Source organism: Venturia canescens, chromosome 3 (assembly GCF_019457755.1).
Source record: "Venturia canescens isolate UGA chromosome 3, ASM1945775v1, whole genome shotgun sequence".
Lineage (NCBI taxonomy): Eukaryota > Metazoa > Arthropoda > Insecta > Hymenoptera > Ichneumonidae > Venturia > Venturia canescens.
Genome location: NC_057423.1, coordinates 15,340,398 through 15,363,805, shown reverse-complemented (window position 1 = coordinate 15,363,805; position 23,408 = coordinate 15,340,398). Strand labels below are relative to the sequence as shown.

At 33.1% G+C, this 23,408-nt stretch overlaps 1 protein-coding gene across 3 annotated transcripts; it reads left to right on the top strand.

Annotated features, from left to right (window-relative positions):
* Positions 1-1,687: 1,687 nt before the first annotated feature.
* On the top strand, positions 1,688-17,827 carry LOC122408371 (cationic amino acid transporter 2-like). Of its 3 annotated transcripts, XM_043415107.1 has the most exons (12): positions 1,688-1,878; positions 2,105-2,224; positions 2,756-2,934; positions 11,980-12,229; positions 14,186-14,470; positions 14,558-14,662; positions 14,998-15,376; positions 15,929-16,171; positions 16,584-16,732; positions 17,236-17,402; positions 17,484-17,592; positions 17,705-17,827. In XM_043415107.1, exons 1-12 carry the CDS (start codon positions 1,824-1,826, stop codon positions 17,794-17,796), a joined length of 2,133 nt encoding a protein of 710 aa, XP_043271042.1. In that variant the 5' UTR covers positions 1,688-1,823; the 3' UTR covers positions 17,797-17,827. The 3 variants fall into 3 exon arrangements, with proteins under 3 accessions (XP_043271042.1, XP_043271039.1, XP_043271041.1); XM_043415104.1 differs by lacking the exons at positions 1,688-1,878; positions 2,105-2,224; positions 2,756-2,934 and adding an exon at positions 7,139-7,947; XM_043415106.1 differs by lacking the exons at positions 1,688-1,878; positions 2,105-2,224; positions 2,756-2,934 and adding an exon at positions 10,745-10,869.
* Positions 17,828-23,408: the final 5,581 nt, after the last annotated feature.

Below are 23,408 nucleotides of genomic sequence, written 5' to 3'. Positions count from 1 at the left end.
CTGGAATTATTGCATGCAATTGAAGATGAATTGTTAATTCCATAGAATAAGTAAGTATACCGTGGACTGTAAAGATGTAAAAAGAAATAGGATTCCAAGTTTAAATATCTTTAAAACCAATGGTTTTTAAATTTAGTAGATCTCGGTCACTGACAGCACCTTTAAGGTATTCCCTTCACGAAACCGAAATCTCTACAAAAAATTGATTTTAATTTACAGTAAAGTACAACTGCATCGGAATAGATTGGCGAAATTTCAGGTGAGTTTATCGACCATTTAATGAAGAATTAAAATGTCAAAAATCGTTAAATTTCTACGGGAGCTTATGGAGAATCCGTCATCACCACATTTCTATTCAATAATTCTCTGAATTCTCTAAATACACTGAATATCCCTAAATTCCTGATTAAAACTATCTCACGGATAGAAAAAAAATGTAAGGAATCCATAGCGACGATAAAAATAAAGGGTTATCGAATGTTGAAAAGAGATATTAACGATATAAGTTGGAAAAATGGCAGAAGCAGAAGCTTTTCCTATATAACAGCGACTTCTCAGAGGTTAGGAATCAGTCCAAATTTCGAGTGCCCTAGTTTACGACACCAAAAAATACGGCCCTGCGAAAGGAATACCTTAAATGAAAATTAATTTACGAGCAAAACGGAAAAAAAGTATCTAAATATAGTTTTATATTTAAAATTCCCTAGTAACACATTATACCAAATCAGTAATTTAGTATAATTATAAGAATTTTTTTTACAAAATATTTCTGAAAAACTATATTAAAATAAATTTTTATTCATAAACCGAATATCAATCTGAGAATAGGTTAAGAAGGAATAACATTACTAGAACAATGATCATTAAAAATTGTCGATATTTCATGGTTTACTAGCAATGTTTATGTTGATTCATTTCAGACATTGGAAAATTCATATTCTGTCGCTCTCTTATCTTACCATACCCTCGATTTACTGCAAAACTATAGTAAATTTGGTGCAATGTACAGTATATAATATACTAGTACCTTGTGTGACAAAAGTTTGTGTCATATAGGTTAGCTATCTTAACCAGAAATTGCAGTGAAGAAAACGAAGTTATATTTATCCAACGGATAACTTTATGAGCTATCGGGAGTCGGAAGATATGAAGAAGCCGGCCATCAATGGTATACAAATGTCCACCAAATAGTTATCCGAAAGTTACTAGGGTATATAGTTGTCTTTGTAAGTGTCCGTTCACCAAAAAATTAGCCGCCTTACCAGGCTTGCAGGCGTTCCGAGAGAAATAGTCGTAGTGCTTGTTGCTATCTTTGTCGGTACAGTTCACTTAAAAAATAGCTGACAGGAAAAATTAACCTCGAATTTGGAAAAGTTGCACGTAAGAAAACGATTTTCTGTTTAGACTGTACAATTAAAAAATGCGCATGCGCACAAAGTAGATAAAAAAGAACACCATTACACACTTCTGCTTCTCTGTCTGATTTCGGTCGAGCCGTCGAGCCCCGTTAAACTTATTATAGGATGACCTTATGGAAATCAGGAGTCAGCGTTTCAGTGAGTGTGAGTGGTTGAGTGGTAGTACGTGACTGGATGGTGGTTTGATCGTGGTGTTACTTGTGTCTATGTGTGGAGTAGCAGCAAGTATCGTTGTCGTTCTCACTGTTACTTGGTATTACTCAGTGAGTAGTAATGGGCGTCGTGTGTTGAGTTGAATCATCGTGGTTCTTAACAAACGTCAATCTCTTTTTAGTAGGCTCGGAAAACTCATGGGGTTTGGTTCATTAACGTGTTTTTCATGAAATTTATATCACCTGTTCCAAAATGAGCCGATGGTATTTTGCTCTGTTGGGCTTATTTATTGGTTTTATAACAATAGGTGAGTCAAATTTTCTAAAATCGGCAAAGTTCAAAAATTTTCGAAAACTCGTATAAAACAATTTTTATTACGGTTCAGTGTTTATCGTTTAAAATTCCAGAAACTTTGTGAATTTTGTGGAGTCTTTTATTTAATAATAAAAATCTTTGTGAACAATTTTGACGCTTCACAATATCATCATCGCCACTGGGCAACATGATAATTTGGCGTCGTTTTTTATTTCCAGGCAACGCCCTAGAGTGTTATGTGTGTACAAAACAAGCGGGTAACGTCGCAAAATGCCTTAAATCAATTGCAACTTGTGAACAAAACGAGACTGTTTGCATGTCTGAAGTTCGATGGGGAAGTGAGTGAAATTTTTCCTTGAACTAACCCAAATTACGTGCTCTTTGTTTTTGAGGTTATACACGTGCTGAATCAACAAGTGTTTTTTGGTCTTTATGATCAGCTCAATTCCGTACGACTTAACCAATTTTTTTTAACACTTATTTCAGAAAGAATTTTACAAATATTGGATCGCTAAGTAAAAATTCAGAATCATTTCAATATTTTTTCACAATTAATCATCCAGAAGTGTAATTAAAGTTTCTTACAAAACGTTTATTCTTAATAATTTCGAACATAGATATTAACGAAAAAAAATTTTTAACCAAATTTACTTGAATTTTGAGAGTTGTTGATTTTTGTAGCTTTATAATCTCACAATGATCTGTTTTATACAATACCATAACAAATTTGAACGGCTATACTCGTGTTGTTTCCGATGTGAAGAAGTTAAACGATATGGAAAAAGACCTACCATTGCACTCCCAAGATACAAACTTCAACATTCGAAGTCTGACGACTGTTTAGATATTGATTTTGCTTCTGTTTTAAGGTGCACCATACTGGACTAGCGGCGGTCAAAAACAGTATTATGTTTCTAAAAGATGTGCTCGTGAAGACGAGTGTGAATTAACAAAACGCAAGAACATGAAGTACTGCACGGTCCTATGGTATCAGGATTGGAAATGTTATGATTGTTGTACAGGCGATCGTTGCAATTATTTTGTCTTCGTAAGTGATAAGCATTATAAATTATTACTTCTGGAAATTTGTTTCGTCTGTGGTATTTTCCATGGGTTGACATCATTTGTTCACAAAATTTTTATTAGAAACATTATTCATTACTCATTTCAAGTCCAATACAATGTTGTGCTTTACAGTAAAAGTAGTTCTCAATAACTGGATATAGAATACCAATATATTCATTTAATATTCATGACATGGCTCAACTGCACTTTTCAAATTCTGTAAATGCTATAAAATTTTAAGTAGAGCATTTTCGGAAATTTTCAACAAAGTAGGCCAACAAACAAAGCTACAAAATCATGAGATTTTGACAAAAATAGTAACGGGTACTGCAAATGCCATCACATGCAGAAAGGTCCCCTGATCTTATGTTTATAGGTTTGGATACGAGATTTCGAGTACCTTGTATATTATTAACAAAGTAGTGAACAAACGCACCCTTTTTAGTTTTTTGTTCATTAAATGAAAACCAATGGAGTTAGAGAAAAGTAACTAAAAGACGAAATGTAGAGAATAAACATGCGACGAGAATGAGCCCTGGAACGACCCGATCGATGAGTAATTACCGCGGAGACAATTGGAAATAACAAAAAAGTGACGTTTTTTCAAAAAATGTTATCGTCGCCATTTTTAAGTTGGATTTTTTTTGCACGATTATAAGTACTGATATATACTTTCTCAGTGAAATACCAGGTACTATCGGATAATTAGTTTGAGTTATTCCACTCAGAAGTTATGAGAGCCATTTTTGTCAATAAGGTTGGTAGATGCTCTACCAGTCCGATTTTAATTTATCAAGTCGATTTTTAAAGTAAAAGAGTTCAGCTACGAAACGTTGATCTTCGTTTTTCGTTCAAATATTGAAAAATAGATGGAAATTAGACGCAAACATGAGCAAAAACGGTTACTATTTTTGTCAAAATCGAACCCCTTATTTCTTTGCTTAAAATCCAAGCTTCATGTTTGGGAATAGAACGAAAAAATCACTCCGCTCAAGCGCTCAGTCAGATTTTCAGTCAGTAAAAACCCCACTGCTTCTCTATTTCTGACACCACTGAGTATTCAAAAAGTTGAAAAAAACCTTTTGTTCTATATCCAGTTGAAAATAACTTAATTTGTTGTTTTCGATGAAAAGCTAAGCAACTCTGAAGAAAATAGAAATATACTTACTAGTTATAATCATGAAAATCTATTGAATTGTTCTCATTTGTATTTTCCCAGTCGAACGCAAACCAACTCGGAACATCGTTCTTAATGTTACTGGTTGCAGTTGTCACGCCGATGTTGGGCGTTTGGACCATCCAGTGAAAAGGTCCGGAAGAAACAATTTGAAAAGTTCTTTTTTTATTGACTTTTACAAACTGACGTTTTAGTCAGCAATGACACAAATTTTAATATAATTTTTATTGCACGAATGCAGTAAATTTGCCTGCCGATGCATTATGAAGTTTAGCAACTGTTCAAGAATCTCCGTCCATTAGAGGGTGAAAATATTACAAAACGTAAACAGAAAATGTTCTACGCTCATTACGCCCTATAGCATTAACGATCGTTCGTATAAATATAAATCTTCGTGTATAGATGCAAAATTGGCACATGCAATGGCCATACAAGCATAAAAACATATCATTGTGTTATATCGAAACATGATATTAGTTTCGCACCATTGAAATGCGAAGCTTATTTTTATTTGGGAATTCTAACTTCATTAGTTTTTTTCAACTGAAAAACGAAATTAATGAATCATACAGATTGAATCTGTAACAAATGATGAAATATTGTAAACATTTGAATGAAAACAACGAAAAAAAATGTTCATTACATTTTAACAATTTGAATCTCAGTACTAAGCGAAAAATGATTGACATCTTCGTACACGCTCTTACAAAAATATAATTATGTTTACACGCTATATGAATGTAAAATTCCGTGATGACTCCGTCCAAATCATCCTAAAGATGTACAAAATTGATGATTTTTTTCAATATATTTAGACTGTCTACCGCATTACTTTTCAGTCTAGAAAAATACTGCAGAACTGATTTTTTCTTTCAATTACCGACGTGCCTTCTTAATTTTTCAATTCGAAGAATTCCTTTCACAATTAAACGAATATTCGTCTTATTTCTTCAGGGCGATAATAAAATCTGTAAATCGCTGAAAAATCTATTCCAATATCAAGAAAGTCGGTAATTTCGGGACAGGTACATTGACTTCCTTGTCATCTACTGGCCCGAGCCACGCCGAGACGTATTAATTCTGAATGCAACGATTCGCAGTGATAAGAGTAAAATCTGCATGTAATTTTTATGGTATGATTACCCTGAAACTGACAGATATTTTTTTTTTAATTTCTTCGAATCAGAAAAATGAATCGCTATAAATATTTGAGTCTGCATCTTTTATTTTTATAAACACATGTCTTTTTCAATTTTATTGTTAACAATACTTAGTATCATTCCGCTTTTTCCTGATACAATTCTATTGAATTGTCTATTTAAACGAAAAAACTTCGAAAGGCAGATGTTTACAATAAAAATTATATTTTCTGATCGCCAACCTCTTTTTAGAATCAATATATTTTAGAATCGTAAAACAAAACCCATTTAAAAACAATGACATAAATTATATGTAGAATGAATAAAAAGAAAACTAATCCATTTTCGAATATTTGTTTCATCGATCGTTCAGTCGTAACAGATGTTTAATTTTTATATGGTTTATTCAAATAAATATATGTATTTTATGCGGTTACAATTTTTTTTCCTGGAAGTTATTTGATTCTTGTTAAAAAGCTTCACATTTCTTGACGTTTTACTTCCGATATCATGGTCTTAAAAGTAAATCAATTGTGACCAGAAACTCAAGGAGTTTTAAAGGCTATTAAGGATCCTATAAAACTCGAAGCTCGTTATTGTTAAAATAGGAATTGAACGAACTCATTTCGGAAAACATACACGAGCCGTGTGTTCTACAACATACCTCGACAAAATCTCAGTCGGATCACGAGACATAAAAAAATTATATTACAAGCTTATCACACAAGTACAAATATTTTTCTTATATCCGTCACGCTCCGCAATTATAAAGAATTTTCCAACAAACTGAAACGAAATTTAATTTTTTTTGTCTAATGAAAAGTAAATTTATTTCACGAAATCAAATTTTTTAAATTACTTAGGAAATCGAAATTTTTAAATAAAGCATTCCAAATGGACAAGTCGTATAAATCTCGGATGATGATCTTTATTCCATTGTTCTTCCGCTTATCACCTCGTTGCCTCCTCATCGATTTTAATGTTATATTTCTCATGAGTTATTTCAACATGGAACAGTTTATCTTCAAAACAAAAATGATGGATTCGATCGAGACAATAACGTAATGATTTCCACAGAACTGTATTCTTTTCGAGACAAATAGAGAGCAATATATTTTTTTTGGTTAGAGGAATCGACATTTATTTTACATTATACGTAAGCGGTGGATTATTATCATCGTTTTCGGTATGAGTCAAAATCAGTTATAACACTATTCTCTGTTTAAGGAGTTTCGGTACAGAAGTCAAAATATTAAGAAATTGATCAAATTTGGTGATAATGTTCTTCAACATCAAGTGCGAAAACTCAAATTTTTTCAAAATTTTCTTCTACTTAGCTATCGAGTAATTACGCATTAAAGCAGATTTCTCATGCCCGGAATGTATACCTATATATATGGAAACGCTATGCTTATACACGTAAACTTTAGTGATTAATTACTCGATAACTGTGTAGAAGAAAAATCTTAAAAAATTTGTGTCGTTAAATTTGGCACTAAAGAATATGTTCACCAAATTTTATAAAATTCTGAACTTTTTGAATTTTTAAATTTTTTTAGCATGAATTAGCATGGCAACATTGTATCGCCTGTACCGAAACTCCTTAATTAGAAATATACGGTCTCATAAGGTGTAATGCAATCGCATATATCAAAAGTAAACAAGTTATGTGTTGTACATTTTTCCTTAACATCAGTCTTTTATGAGAAGTGACGAGTAAAGAATTCTCTGATTTCTTGTTAATCGAAAGAAGATATATGAATCTGCTATTCCAACAATCCACCGATATTTACCCGAATAAAAATCCACTATTATTGGCCAGTTTCGGGTTACCTTGAAAACTAGTAAATATTTTCAAACGTTTGACGAGTTCGTATTGACCGATAGACGCGAATCGTTCGAAGTGTGTGAATTGGTCGAACCGTTCCAATTATTCAAACTATCAGTCGTGACTCCGAACGGGTCTTGCCTCGCAGTGAAAATAAACCGAGACAGTATTTTCAGAGTTCAATCGACGAATGCAAAAAGTGTAAATAAAAGATTGGTTTCAGGCAACTATCGCGAAATGCGAAATATTCAAATTATCCAATTATTTTTATTAACTTTGTGCTCGCCTCTAATCAATCAATTGTTTTTAATTCGATGGAATATTGATCCAATATGTGATATCAATCTTTTATTTTTGACAATGAAAAAGAAATGTGTTGATAAATCGTCGAAAGTGATCGAGCGCTCATTAATTTGAACAAGTGTTTATTCAAACGGAAATTCGCTAGTATCAGTTTAAAATAAAAAATAGTCCTAAACTGAAATTCCGAGTCAATGTCTAACGACACTGCTTAAATTTAGTCAGTGTTAGAATAATCAAAAAATCGATTCGTTCGGTACGAAAGAAATAAGTTTCGTCTATAGACGCTCAGTCCGACCAGTAGGTGTTACAAGAGAGACAAAAATGTGCACACAATTAACTCGGATCAATTGAATCTACTTGGTTCTGGTAGCCCGAACGTTAGGTCAAACAAAAGGGGTACAAAGTGATTCAGAAAGCCACTTTTAATAACTGTAACAGTGTCGAACAGACTCGCAAACGAAGCGGATCGTTTAAACTATTCTTACAAGCTTGACACGTCGATTATTATAATTCTTCAAAATGGATTTTGATTTCAGTAAACTTGAAACAGTGAGTATATGTGTGATCAATTCTTCTAACATATTTTTATTATCCGTATCATACAACCGTATTGTTTTTCAACCTGAAAAAATATTTAAGGGCCAATTTTTTTTTCATCTACCGACGCGCTATTCTAATCTCTCAATTCATTTACTTTCAAAATTGGACGAATAATTCTTTTTATTGCTCAATGATAAATCGCTAGAGCCCACTATATGATAGCCTAGAAACTGACAGATTTTTTAAAAAATTTTTCGACCCACAGAAATCGATATGAATATGTGTGCCGATGTATAAACCAAGTTTGCAGAGAATTTTTTTTTTTAATTCATGAGTGAACAGGATTTATACAATGGAAAGAATATTCAATCGATGAAGAATATTAAAAGCGAACGTTCTCGCTTTTTTTATCTTTACAAACACATGTTTTTTTCAATTTGATCATGAATGATACTTGATATCAATCAAAATTTTTCCCTCGATACGATTTTATCGAATTGTCTATTTAATCAAAAGAACTCCAAATTGCCAATGTTTACAAGAAGAATTATCTGTTCTGTATGCAATCTCTAGATCAATATAGGTTGAGTCGGGCAAAGTGGTAAACCTGCTGGGTAAAACGGAGAGCCCTCCCAAAAATTTAGAAAGTATATTCTCCTCACAGAAAAATTTCAGACTATTGTCGTTCGACAGAAGACGTGAGTTATCAAATTAACTTGAGAACATGCACAAAATTGCGTGAGCGCGCGTATGTTATGGCACTGCAAAATTCAAACGCTTATAACTCGAAAACGATTTGAGATTTACAGGGTTACCTTTTTGCACAGATGTTAATCTATACAAGCTCTTCATTCTCTGATAATTTGATCAGAATCTGTAAAAAAAAATACAAATCCTACGACGTTTTGAAATTTTCATAAAAAAGTTTTGACGCTCTAACTTCCGAAAATTTTAAGATTTATTACTAATTTTTTTTTTTTTTTATAAATAGATTATCATAATAGGAAGGTTGGTATTGAATTTGGGAAATATCGGTTGAGCGGTTTAAATTTTATGATTTTTTGAATTTTAAAAAAATATGAGTTTTTCAAAAAATCGTCTAACCGCTTTAATTTTTGAAAATTTTGTAAGATATCGTGTATAAGTCTGTATTTCTTCTATACTTTCCAGCAAAGTTGTCGGAATTATTTAATTTAAATGTAAATAGAAAAACGATGAAAATTGAAAGTTGCAAACTGTTTTTTCTGATGGCTAGTCAATCAATTTTTTTTATGAATCTAAACAAAGAGATACATTTATGTTCGTAAAAGAAGGTAGAGAAAATACATTATCATTTCCTTGTATACAAAAAAAATGCTGAAAATTAAAATTTGCAAATTGCTTCCTCAAGATGGTCAAGATGCGCGATGCTCAAAGCTCACTCTATGAGGTGCTATATTTTTTTTATTTTGTCATCCTCTCACTAAACATGCAACCCAAACAAACCGAAACAATTATTTAAAAAAATGTTGATGAAAACGAGACTTATAAACCGACTAGTATTTAAAAACTGACTGCGAATCCGTGCCGAGATTGTGAGTAACCACATACTTTTTTGTTATTTTTAAAATATAAAAAAAGTTCAGTTATAAATTATAAAAATCGTGCATCTTAAGGAAGCAATTTGCAAATTTTAATTTTCAACATTTTTTTAGTATTTCAATGAGAAAATATTTTTTCTTTTTCCCCTTATACATATGCAATTTAACAATGGATATCACTTCTTCACCGCTCACTCTCTGCCAAGTAAGCCACTGTATTAATTTCGAAAAAAAAAACAAAAAGAAATGTCCACTTTCACGGAAGGTCGTTCCGCTTTGCCCGACTTTCCCCTATTTTGGATCCTTAAAACAAGACGCATCGAAAAACAATTATGTACAAAATACGTGGCAGTATTGAAAAAAAAAAAAGAAAAAAACCAATCCATTTCCGAATATTTGCTTCATCAATTGTTTGGACGACGTTTCATTTTCGTATCGTTTGTTTAATAACGATATCTATTTTATGATTTCACGATTTATTTATGCTCGTGAGTTATTTAATCCTTGTAAAAGAGCTTGAAATTTCATGATATTATACTCCCTATATTACGACCCTAAAAGCGGATCTAGTCCGACGGTTAAAACAGAAACTTAAAGAATTTTCAGAATTGATAAGTATCTCATAAAACTCGAAGCCAGTAATTATTGAGATATGAATCAAATAAAATCAACGGGGACAACCATGTACGAGACTATACGTTCTACAACAAAGTTCCTCAGTCGGATCAGAAGATATAGAAAAAAGTTATATTGCAAGCTTATTACGCACAAATACGGATATTTTTCTTTCATTTGCCACGCTCCGGAATTGCGAAGAATTTTTCTACAAACAGTCTGGGAACGGTCTGTTTTTTTCATCCCTTGGGAAATCGGACATTCCAGATAGAACATTCTAATTGGGCAAACCGAATAAATCTCAGATGATAATCTTCATTCCATTGTATTTCTGCTTATCACCTCTTTGCCCACTTGACGAATACGTGTATTATATTTCTCGTGAGTTATTTCGACATGCAACAGTTTTTCAAAAACAGAAATAATAGGTTTGACCGAAATACCTGACTTGGGAAAAATAACGTAATGAGTTCCATAGAACTGTACTCATTTCAGGACAAATAGAAAGCAGCGTATTTTTCTTCGGTTAGAAGAGTCGACATTAATTTTACATTATACGTGAGCGATGGATTATCTTCGGTATCACTCGAGATAAGTAAATAGAAACGTTCTCCGTCCAATAAGAAGTGTACGTTTTCGTACAGTGTAGTTCATTCATATCAGATAATCCAACTTCAGAAGTGAACAAGTTACGTGTCGTACATTTTTCCTTAGCGTCAGTCTTTTATCAGAAGTGGTGAGTAAAGGATTCTCTCATTTCTCGTAAATCTAAAAAAGACACGTGGGTCTGCTATTTTCTCAATAATCCGTGCGAATGGTTCGAAGTGTGTGAATTAATAAAACCGTTACAATTATTCAAACTACTCAGTCGTAACTCCGATCGGATCTTGCTTATATCTTTCTGGCATCCGTTGTGAAAATAAACCAACCAAGTCAGCTTATTCAAAGTTCAATCAACGAATGCGCGAAAAACGAAAGCTATCTTGCTAAATCTTCAAATAGTCCAAACTATTTTAATGAACTTTGTGCTCAAATCGAGAAATTGTTTTCATTCCGATAAAATATTGATCCAATATGAAGCATCAATGATTTATTTTTAACGACGAAAAATAATCTGTCTTTCAATCATCGAAAGCCATCGAGCCTTCATTTATTTCCAACATATCAGTCTTAACTTCAAAATTCTTCGGGAATGAAATTCCTAATCAATGTCCGACGACAAACGGGTACTTACTTAATTGTAGTCAGTGATAGAATGACCGAAAAGTCAATTCGTTCGATACCCAAGAAATAAGTTCCGTTAATAGGTAATCGGTCCAACCAGTGTGTTTTATAAGCGAGACATCAATGTACTCAAAATTTATTAAAATCAATTGAGTCTGCTTGGTTCTCGTAGCTCGAACATTAGGTCAAAAAAAATGATACATACTAAACCAGAAATTGACTTTAACCTTTAAAGGACGGAGCTGGTCGAAATATCGGCCACTAATTTGGTCGGGCACTCTTGAAAAATTCATCGACTTTATGCACAAATTTCATGTAAAAAAGGTCGATTTCTAAAAAGGTTTATAACTGTAACAGTGTCGAAGAGCCTCGAAGAAGAAAATTTTCTTACAGACTTGACATGCTGGTTATTATAACTCTTCAAAATGGATATTGCTTTCAGTTAAAATGAAACTTAAACAAGTTAAAAAAATTGCATACATCAATTCGATTGATCTACAATCGCTTGTTGTTATTTCGTGTTTAGAGATGTGTTAATCGAGAAATTATTATTTTATTGCCTTCGTTAATAACTAAAAATAATATGTACGATAATATTGGAAATATTCCGGTTTTTCAATAGATGGTCTACAATATGAGGGCTGTGAGTTTCGGAATGATATTCAATGCATTCACAAGAAAAAAAAAAATAACTTCACCAGGTGAATCTGGCCTCGCAAGATGTTTATCGACTTTGGATTTAACAGCTCTGGGAATTGGATCTACCCTTGGAGTTGGTGTTTACGTTTTAGCGGGAGAGGTCGCGAAAGAAAAAGCTGGTCCAGCTGTTGTTATATCTTTTGCGATTGCTGCTATCGCGTCCATGTTCGCAGGTACAATTTGTCGAATCAAAATCATATCTTATTCGTTGCTTTTTACAAAGACCACAAATTCTTTATAAAGGCCATCTCAATCAAGTCAATTTTTGGCAGAATAACAACCATTCTCTTTACGCCTTTACTCAAAAACAACTCTGCTTCTAAAATCTTTACTCCGAAATTCATAACATCTCTACATCTACTCGTGTATAACTATTAGGGTGTGTCGAAAAAAATCGATATTTTTTTTTCGGGCTCCACAAGCATTTTTCTTCTTATTGTGCCAAACGATGAAGCTAGCCGAAAGGACAGCCCGAAATAAAATTATTTCGGCCGGCCCACCGCATACTTCAATTCTCCATAAGAATAACACGTGAAAAAAAAACTTCGGTGAACATTGTTCCATATCATCTTTAAAAAAAAATGCACAGATATTCTACTTACGTATTTTTGTAGAGAATTGAATTCCCTATAAAAAAAAGTCCTTAGAGTCATTGGCCTAGAACCAACCGTTCAATGGCTACAGCAGTTTGAAGTTTCTAACGTCACCTAGCCAGATTTCGCATGTATTATTGCCTATTTTCGAGGTCGCTCCCTTTAACGGTGCTGTTTAAATTGGGCTAAAGCCTTTGTTTTTTTATATTTTAAAAAAATTAAGACTGAAGCAGTTCGGCATTACGCCAACGTGTGCGCTTACAGAACTCAAACGGTTCGGTATTACGCCAACATGTAATTATAATAAGTTAATCAATTCAATTGTAAGCACGGGAAATAAAATGAACTGTTTTCTCTCTCTCTCTCTTTTCCTATGTATATTTGTATATGTGTATTTGGTTTGGTTAATTGAATTTCATAATTTATTCAAACAAATAGAGGAAAGACAAACAATTTATGTCGTTTGTTCAAACAAATGAGAACAGTATGTACCCGATATCTTTGCCTAGATAACGATCCTAGAAGCTATTTTTGAAAAACTATACTTAAAAATAGTTTTCAGTCCAATTTAAACAGTACCATTAAAAAGAGCGACCTCGAAAATAGGGAATGATACATGCGAAATCTGGTTAGGTGACGTTAGAAACTTCAAACTGCTGTAATCGTTGAACGATTGGTTCTAGGCCAATGACTCTAAGGACTTTTTTTGTAGGGAATTCAATTTTCTACAAAAATATGTCAGTAGAATATCTGTGCAATTTTTTTACAGATGATATGGAACAATGTTCACAGAAGTTTTTTTTTCACGTGTTATTCTTATGGAAAATTGAAGTATGCGGTGGGCCGGCCGAAATAATTTTATTTCAGGCTGTCCTATCGGCTAGCTTCATCGTTTGGCACAATAAGAAGAAAAATGCTTGTGGAGCCCGAAAAAAAATATCGATTTTTTTCGAATTGTTGACTTGCTGCAACATAATTCGACTCTTATAAATCTACTCAATAGCGTGTCCATTCTAAAGATTTTTATTTTATGCATGAATAACGTGAAGCGTAGTTTTGGAGTAGAGCCGTAAAGAAGACGGTTGTTATTCTGCCCAATCTTTGTTTGACGTTATTCCCCTGATATATGAAAATGTTTTGGATTTTAGTGAAATTTTCCATTTTTACTTCAATACACTATAAAAATGGAAAAAATTTTTTTCGGAGAATTCCCATGGATGAAATTCTTTTAGAAACAAATAAATGACCGAATGTTATCTTCGGTGTGCTGAACCCATATGGAAACGGAAACGTAATAATTCTATAAATTAAATTTTTTTAAAATGATGCAAGAAATTTGATAAATGTTTCATTGTGTTTTTAACCTGCAGTTTCAGTTTCCGAGTTGATACAACAGCTATTGATCAGTTTTCAAGATTTCTATCCTGAAACTACTATTGTTCAGATTTTTACAAAATTTGTTTTCGGACGATCGAGATTTCAACTTTTTTATTATCGCAATTATGTTCTAATGCTTGCAACGTTTTTTTGTCGCAGGTCTCTGCTACGCTGAATTTGGTGCAAGAGTTCCAAAAGCCGGATCCGCGTATATATACAGTTACGTGACAATCGGTGAATTTATAGCATTTCTTATAGGTTGGACTCTAATTCTCGAGTATGTAATCGGCTCGGCAAGTGTCGTTCGTGGTCTGAGTATCTACGTCGATGCACTATTCGGCAACGCCATGAGCACGGCCTTTCAAGAGGCTGCTCCCATAAGAAACGAAAATTTCTCATCGTATCCAGACTTCTTTGCGTTTGCTGTCACAATTTCCTTCTCTGGTTATTATCAATATAGTGATTTTATTCAAATGAGAGAAATATATAAAACGTTGCCAAATTAATGGTTTGCCTAATTTGCATTTTTAGCTGCACTCGCATTCGGCGCCAAGGAATCTTCGTTAGCAAATAATTTCTTCACTCTCATAAACCTCGGAGTCGTTCTGTTCGTTATTTGCGCCGGATCCATCAAATGTACGATATCGGTATACAAGTGATCTATGAAAAATTTAGTTATTAATTTGCACATCCACTTCGTATGAGAATATCTCGAAATATTTTCTCTAAAAAGCCATCGATGAATATTTATTATTTTGTCTAAGTGTCAATTTACTCAGAGATTTTTGGCGATCCAAAATTCATCGTGAATGATGCTCGAAAACAACTTACCAAGAGATCCAAATAGTAATAAGTTCTAAACCATGTTCCATCCTCATCATTCTCAGCGGATGTCAAATCGGAAGAGTTTCGAAAAAAAAATCAGAGTAAAAAATGTGCTTATTTCTATTGTTTCATTTGTCTTCGGATAGCTGATGCCGGCAATTGGAAACTTGAGGAGGAATGTACGAAGGATAGTTGCCCTCATGGCACGGGCGGATTCGCCCCATACGGGATAGCAGGAATAATGGCCGGAGCTGCCAAATGTTTTTATGGTTTCATCGGCTTCGATTGCGTGGCGACAGCTGGAGAGGAAGCTAAAGATCCAAAAAAATCGATTCCAATATCGATAGTCGCTTCTTTGACAGTCGTTTTTCTCTCTTACTTCGGTGTTTCGACTGTTCTGACCACCGTTTTACCCTACTACGAGCAAAACGCTGCGGCTCCTTTTCCTCACATGTTCGACGCCATCGGATGGAACTGGGCCAAATGGCTCGTTTCCATTGGCGCCATTTGTGGTCTGTGCTCCAGGTAAATATTTATCGCAAATCTCCTACTTCTTTCTTAAACGACAGGGAAAACTGAAATTCAAGGATAAACGAAACTGATCAGGTGAATCAGGAAACAAAAATTTAAAGCGAAAATTTCGGTATTTCGTTACACCGTCCGATGAAATTCCGTCCATTCATGATATTTACTTGGATTTTTTTTTCAATTTAGGGAAGTTTGAAATTATTATTAATATATTAAAACATCAAATATCCGTGGATCTGCAATTATTGCGTAATTATTCCGAAAACGTTTGTGTCAGTTAAGTAATCAGTTTTGGTACGATTTCCATTATACAATTAAATGAAATATACCGTTTCATATTTCACTATGCGCGACAGTTCCAAATGCTTTCTAGCTAACACCTGCTCACATATTTGCGATTCGCTTTTCATGAATAAAGTACGAAGACTCGGAACATCTTTCTTCGTCGGATAATTCGAAAAAATTAATATTCTAAGGATTTTTATGAATTAATTTAAAATTTCAATGAATATTTTATATATTCATGATAAAAAATTGATTTATCTTCAGTTTACTAGGTGCAATGTATCCACTTCCTCGTGTTATCTATGCCATGGCATCGGACGGCCTCATATTCAAGTGGATGGGAAAAGTTAATTCGAGATTTCACACTCCGCTTGTAGGGACATTATCAGCTGGCGTACTTACAGGAATTTTGGCTGCAGTGTTCGACCTCAAACAATTGACTGACATGATGAGTATTGGAACTTTACTTGCTTATTCCATCGTCGCAGCGTCGGTGCTCATATTGAGGTGAGTAAATAATAAATTAACCTTGAATCCTTTCGTTACTTTGTTTAGCACGTTTTTACACGAAAATTCTTAATAAAATTAATGAATTACACTGTCATCTGAATGGAGGATACTCAAATTTTAACTATAAAAAAGGTTTTGAAATTCAAAGAAAAAAAAATTGTTCTTTGTTAACGAAACGAAAAAGTTTTAACAAAGCGATTCATTGTTCACAAGGAAAATAGGTTGGAGGGAGAAAATATTATTGAAAGAATAGACGAAAATATGCAAAACTAAGGAAAAAAAACTTTTTTCAAGAGATCACTAAACATGTCAAAAGTTCAATAATTATAACCAACGTGTTTCAACACGGGTTCCGGGTCTCAAGATTTTCACTAAAAATAGAGTATTCGAACCTGATTTTTTTTTATAGGTACGAAGAAAGCGAGGCAGCCGAAAAAAAAGTGGATCGGGATTCCAGAGATATCGTATTCATCCTAAAGCAGTTGGTCAACGCAAATAAATTGTATCTATCGACTAAATTCACTGCACGACTCGTCACGTCCCTCGTCTTCGCTTACTGTAATAATCATTTTAATATTCTATTAATTCCATCATTTCTTTACTTTTTATTTGTCTCATAACGCAATTTCTACGTGTCTATGGATCAGTGGTTTAACATGCCATGAAGTATGCAAAAAGCATGATTGGATATTATTTACCAAAATGTTGTTTCAGTCTTTTATGAAATTTTTTTATCATAACAAATTTTTATATGAAAAATATGAGTTCGAGGTAAATTCCAAAGCCGTGCGTATTGCACTGAATTTTTAAAATGTCGATTGAACACATTGAACAGTTATTTTTTTTTATAAAATAATAACGGTTTCCCAGTTGAATTGCGGAAAATTAGTGCTAGCTATAAAAAGATAAATTTTAAGATGAAATCGAATTTCTATATAATAAATATAAATATTTTAAAAGCTTGAATAGCAGGCATTCATTCGAACATTGACTTTTTTTGAGGTTCAACTGTGTGTATGTGCTTTCGATATGAGTAACAGTTTTTTAATTTCATTCAACAGTCGTTCTGTGCTTTTGTGTGGCTGTTATGATCACCTTTTATGGTGCAGAGATACTTAATGGAACTGGATGGGCAATCGGAGTCACCGTTATTTTCGTTTTTCTTCTCGGACTGACGCTCTTCTTCATTTATTGCCAACCAACTTCTGACACAAAACCTGGATTTACAGTAAAATACACTGCGGAAATGATAGCTTAATTGAACGATGGGAAATCGGTTAAATAAATGAAAACTTTTTTCTCTCTGCAGGTTCCACTCGTGCCGTTTTTACCGGCTGTGAGTATATTAATCAATGTATATCTCATGACGATGCTGGACGTAAAGACGTGGATTAGATTTGGAGTTTGGATGGCAGTAGGTGAGTAAAATATTCATATTCAAACAATTGCGTTTTGACAATATCAGATAAGTAGAATGTTTTTTGTAAAAAATCACATTTTTCTTTTTACATTTTGGCTTTTTTATTTCAGGACTTGCGATATACTTTTCGTACGGAGTGTGGCACAGCAACTGTAGAGACAAAAAATCAACCCCGAAATTAAACATAACTAGTGACAAATAATGATAACATAAATAAATACTCTTTTTAACAATGCCAGCGAAACGTTTCACCACTCATTTACATGTACACAAAGATTTTGGAATCTTGGGAGTAAAATAGGGTTGTTTTAACACATTTTTCTCGCAAAAAGCCTTCTGATTAAAATTAAAAAAAAAAGACTTAGAGGCGTTATGATCAACTAAATACCGAACTGCATTTTCATTTAATTGAAAGGAAGCTTAGAGACTCCGGCTTTTCCACTGCCACTCAGAAGATTGTCAGCGATTGCCAACTTGTACTCCTGAAGCCCTTGATTCGTCGTTCCTCGATCGTGTCAGAGCATATAATATCTGAAAATAGAAACAAAAACACGTAAGGAAAATTGAAGTTTCTTACGAATCAATAATGACTTAAATTCAAGAAATATTTAACTCACTTGTATAAATGTTGTGGATTCCAATGGACATCCAATAGCAACAAAAATGATTGGCTCCAACTAAATCCAAACCAACTCCACCAGCCGTCAACGACAGAAGGAGTAAAAATCATTTATTTATTTGGTGAGAGTTAATATGTTGTTTAGTTAATACTTAGTTGTTTAGTTAATTACTAGTTTTAAGTCGGATTCGGACTCAAATCTATCATTTTTCCTTGCTAATATTTTCACAAATATTGTGAGACATCTGAATTGTCAGGAATTAACAATTCTGAAGATGTCAAAATTTATTCGTGCTATCGAGCTCCGCCCTTTTTTTATCTACAAGCTCAACCTGTCATTGATTTTTCTTTTTTATTCGTCAATTATAAAATATCGGCGCCCAGTATTTTCCGTAAAAGATTAATTTTGTACTTCCTCTGTACCATGGTATTTTTCGTCTAAATTATTTTTTTCTCTTTGTTCATAAAATCGGTCACAATGTATATATGAGGACTATATCAAGTGAACCATCCCAATTTTTTACAATCTCAAAATGACTTCACAAATTTTTGGTGTGTCGTTTGAAGTGTCAGAAATATCTACAAATAATTTCAAATTTTTAACTGCTTAATTTTACTTATAGTTTTTGTTTTTTCGTTTTTGTTCAATTCTCTGTGTATTGAAAACTAATAGTTACACAAAAAAACGTCAAAAAATAAAATTTCGGTTTTTGCACATACTTTCTAATAAAACACCTTTCTTAACTGTCCACGTTAATTTTCGCGTAATTTTCAACAAAATCAAAAATTTTTATTTATTTTTTTTTCATTGAGGAGGATCCTTTTAGAAAGCTGAAAATTTGAGAGGTATTTGTTTTTCATGTTTACGAACCATAAAAAAATTGGCGCAATGACAAATCAATATGAACCCACAGTTTGTGTATTTTTGCGGAAAAAAGCTTCTGATGTAATTATGATTAACCCTTTCCGTCATGGTGGGTGACCAGTGACCCACCTTGATCTTATCAGGTTTTTATTCTTAAAACGATGTTCCGGTCATTTGTAATTTTTTTCTACTGATTTTGAAAAATCTATCGACGAATCCACGATTTTGAATTTAATGTCGGATTCGTAATCATTGAACGAAAAACCACCTACATACAAAATTTGAAAAAAATTAATGAGTTTGTACAATTTTACGTCCAACATATTGGATCCACCGTTTTGAATTTCAAAAATCCAATGTCGGTTTCGTAATCAGTGATCTCGAAAACCTTTGGATACAGAATTTCCTGGGAATTGATGTATTTTTAGCATTTGACGTTCGCCATATTGGATCCGCTATTTTGAAATTTGAAAATCCATTGCTGGATTCGTAATCAGCGACCTCAAAACTCTCGGATACCAATTATCATCAGAATCGGCGCAGAGAAAAAATAGATGAAAAAATAATAAAAATAAAATCCAAAAAAAACACAAAAGTCTTGCGGGTTGCAGATTATATCTTTGTGACAAACTCAACCCTGCAAAACAAAGAGAGCTATTTTTTTTCAATCTATCGTGGCTGGATCGAAACATTTTTTTCATTCAAGCCAATAAAATATTGAATATATGATAAAAAACAAATTTGTATGAAAGAGAAAAAATATGGAGAATAATTTTGCCGCGATAAAACAAGTCACAAAAATACTTAAATTAGTCAAAGATTCTGGGAGGATTTTTTTTTTTTTTAATTGAGAAAGTCCCTCCTATTGGAATCGATATTTTTTTGCTTCACGCTAATGAACAGCAAAAAGGTAAACAACATCTATTATTTTATGCTTTTTTTCGAAAGATGCAATAAAAACCTGAGATTAAAAAAAAAAACTTATAACGGTCCATTATTCCCAAAATTACAAGGGTTTAAAAAAAATTAGTAGCTATTTTCCGCAAAATCACACAAAACAGTGTGTCTATTAGGGTGTGTCAAAAAAAATCGATATTTTTTTTTCGGGCTCCACAAGCATTTTTCTTCTTATCATGCCAACGATGAAGCTAGCCGAAAGGGCAGCTCGAAATAAAATTAAAATACGCATTTTCCATAAGAATAACACGTGAAAAAAAAACTTCGGTGTATATCAATCCATATAATCTGTAAAAAAAAATGTGTGCCTATTTATTCTGCCTATGATATTCTGCTAATGTATTTTTGGTTACAACAGTTTGAAGTTTCTAAACTCACCCAGCCAGATTTCGCATGTATCAATTTCTGTTTCCGAGGTCGCTCCTTTTAATGGTGCTGTTTAAATTAGGCTGAAACCTATGTTTTTTCTTATATTTTTTGAAAATTAAGCAACAAAGTAGCAATTTTAGACTTGAACGGTTCGGCATTAGGCCATCATGTAATTATAACAAGTTAATCAAATCAATTGTAAGCACGGGAAATAAATTGAAGTGTTCTCTCTCTCTCTCTCTCTCTTTTCTTATATATATTTGTATCCGTGCATTTTCGGTTTGGTTAATTGAATTTCATAATTTACTCAAACAAATAGTGAAAAGACAAACAGTTTATGTCATTCGTTCAAACAAATGAGAACAGTATGTACCCGATATTTTTACCTAGATAACGATCCTAGAAGCCATTTTAGAAAAACTATACGTACAAAAAGTTTTCAGTCCAATTTAAACAACACCATTAAAAGGAGCGACCTCGGAAACAGAAATTAATACATGCGAAATCTGGCTAAGTAACGTTGGAAACTTAAAACTGCTGTAACCGATGAACGGTTGGTTCTAGGCCAATGACTCTAAGGACTTTATTTGTAGGGAATTCAGTTTTCTACAAAAATACGTAGGCAGAATATCTCTAAATTTTTTTTTACGCTGGAATCGATACGCTTGGTTTTGTACATTACATATATACGTATATACGAGGTTTTCCTGCCCAAGTGTGTAAACCCGTGATCCTGACTTTCTCGGATTTCTTTCTTTTTTTTATTTTTATATGATCGCATCGAGTCTAAAAAACACCCTCATCATATTTTTAGAGTGTTCCTAATATCTCGCATTTCAGAAGAATTTTTTTTCGAAATAATAAACTTCATGTTTTAAAAATCTGATAAAATTCTAAAAGCACCGTGATAACATAAAAAAGTTTAAGCCATCACCTGTAATGGGCAGATTATTTTTTCGGTGTTTTACAAGCTGTTAACGTTCTCGAAATTTCAACAAAAAATTCTCAATCAGCTCACCTTGCGCCAATACTGAATGCAATACGAATTATAAACCTTAAAATGAGAATATGTAATACCTTCGTGATGCCTGAATAATGCTCTACAACATGATATAGTGTCTGGGGTTCTTAACCCATTAACGCCCAAGCGTCCCGATTTTTTACCAAACTTTCAACGCGATTATTTTTTATGTTATCGGTTGAAAAAATTTTGTTTTCAAATATATCGACGTAGAATTTTACTCTCTTTCAGAATATTGGCTCAAAATTCCGATTAGATATGGAGAAAAAAAAATATAGCCTATTCAAACGTAAAAAACGTGAACATTTTTGAAAAAAAAACTTTTTTTGTATTTTTTTCGCAATGTTACCGCAAAGAATTCATACTGTAATCATGATCCGGAGTGATCGCAATAGTTAAAGTTGAACAGGGAATTTTCATGTAATCATTGAACCACTCCTCCTTTTTACAATAGGTACATTCGACTTGAACGCTGATAGCGTTAATTGGGATCTGACAAAATTCGTGAGACATCTGGTGTCAAATTTTGAACTACAACCGGGGTGCAACATGGACGACTAACACACGACAAGTCACTTGAAGATGTGACACATACATGTACGTTGCACCCCGGTATGCGCCATTTTTAGCTTGGCCACGCCTCCATGTCAGATCCTAATAGCGTTAATAACGCTAATAACGCTAAAATGTGTTCGATTTGAAGTGAACTCGGTGACGCCGGTTGCGTTCACGTCATGTTTGACTTGGTGCGATTACAAAATGGCGGAACCAACAAGTGATCTTGTTCTTTTTCAATTACTCGACGAAATAATACTGGATTTCATCGAAAAGTGAAGACAGCGAAACAAGCAGTAGTATACGATAATAGAGATAACAGACGATTCTTTCTGTGGATGCGTTCAACCACTTGAACGTCGGAAGCGTTGAGATCACAATTTTAAACGCACCCATCTAAACGCTTGTAGCGTTTGCAACGGCAAGTCGAACGCAAAATAGCGCTATTAACGCTGTCAGCGTCCAAGTTGAATGCACCCTATATGGCGGCAAGAACGTAAATATTATATAAAAACACAAGCTAATTTTTTTTCTCGGAAACTATTGAGTTTAGCATAAATTATGTGAGAACAAGAATATCTTAGAATTAGTAAAAAAATACCCTCAAATTTTTTAAGAAAAAAAAATGTCAATTTTAATTTTTTTGATATTTTAGAAAACCAAAAATCGTCTCAAAAAATTTTGGAAAAAATTGAAGATATTCTTTGACCAATTCTAAGATATTTTTGTACTTATATAATTTGAGCTAAGCTCAATAGTTCCCGAGAAAAAAATTAGCTTATGTTTTTGTAGAATATTTACGTTCTTGCTATTGCATTATGAAAGCAGGCTTCAAAATAAATGGCACAAAGTTTAAGCAGAGCAATTATATATTTTATTCAATGAACTTTACTCTAAGAGATCTATCGATTAACTGAGCGTTGCAGTGGTCGAAAAAGTGACTCTAACTCTAAAGACAAAGGGCCTCGTGTCGACCTCTTTCTTGATCTGTATATTCGATTTATAAACAAACTTATAGGACTGCGAGCACGCTCTCATGTGTATTGTTTAATATCAAGTTTTATTACTATGCTGATGGATTATTTTTGCTCATATTCCAATACTCGCCGCCATATTGTAAAAAGGAGTAGTTCAATGATTACATAAAAATTTCCTGTTCAACTTTAACTATTGTGATCACATCATGATGTGAGTACATCATGATTACAGTATGAATTCTTTGCGGTAACATTGCAAAAAAAATACAAAAAAAGTTTTTTTTTTCAAAAATGTTCAAGTTTTTTACGTTTGATTCAGCTATTTTTTTTTCTCTATGTCTAATCGGAATTTTGAGCCAATATTCTGAAAGAGCATGAAATTTTACTTCGATATATCTGAAAACAAAATTTTTTTAATCGACAATATAAAAAATGATCGCGTTGAAAGTTT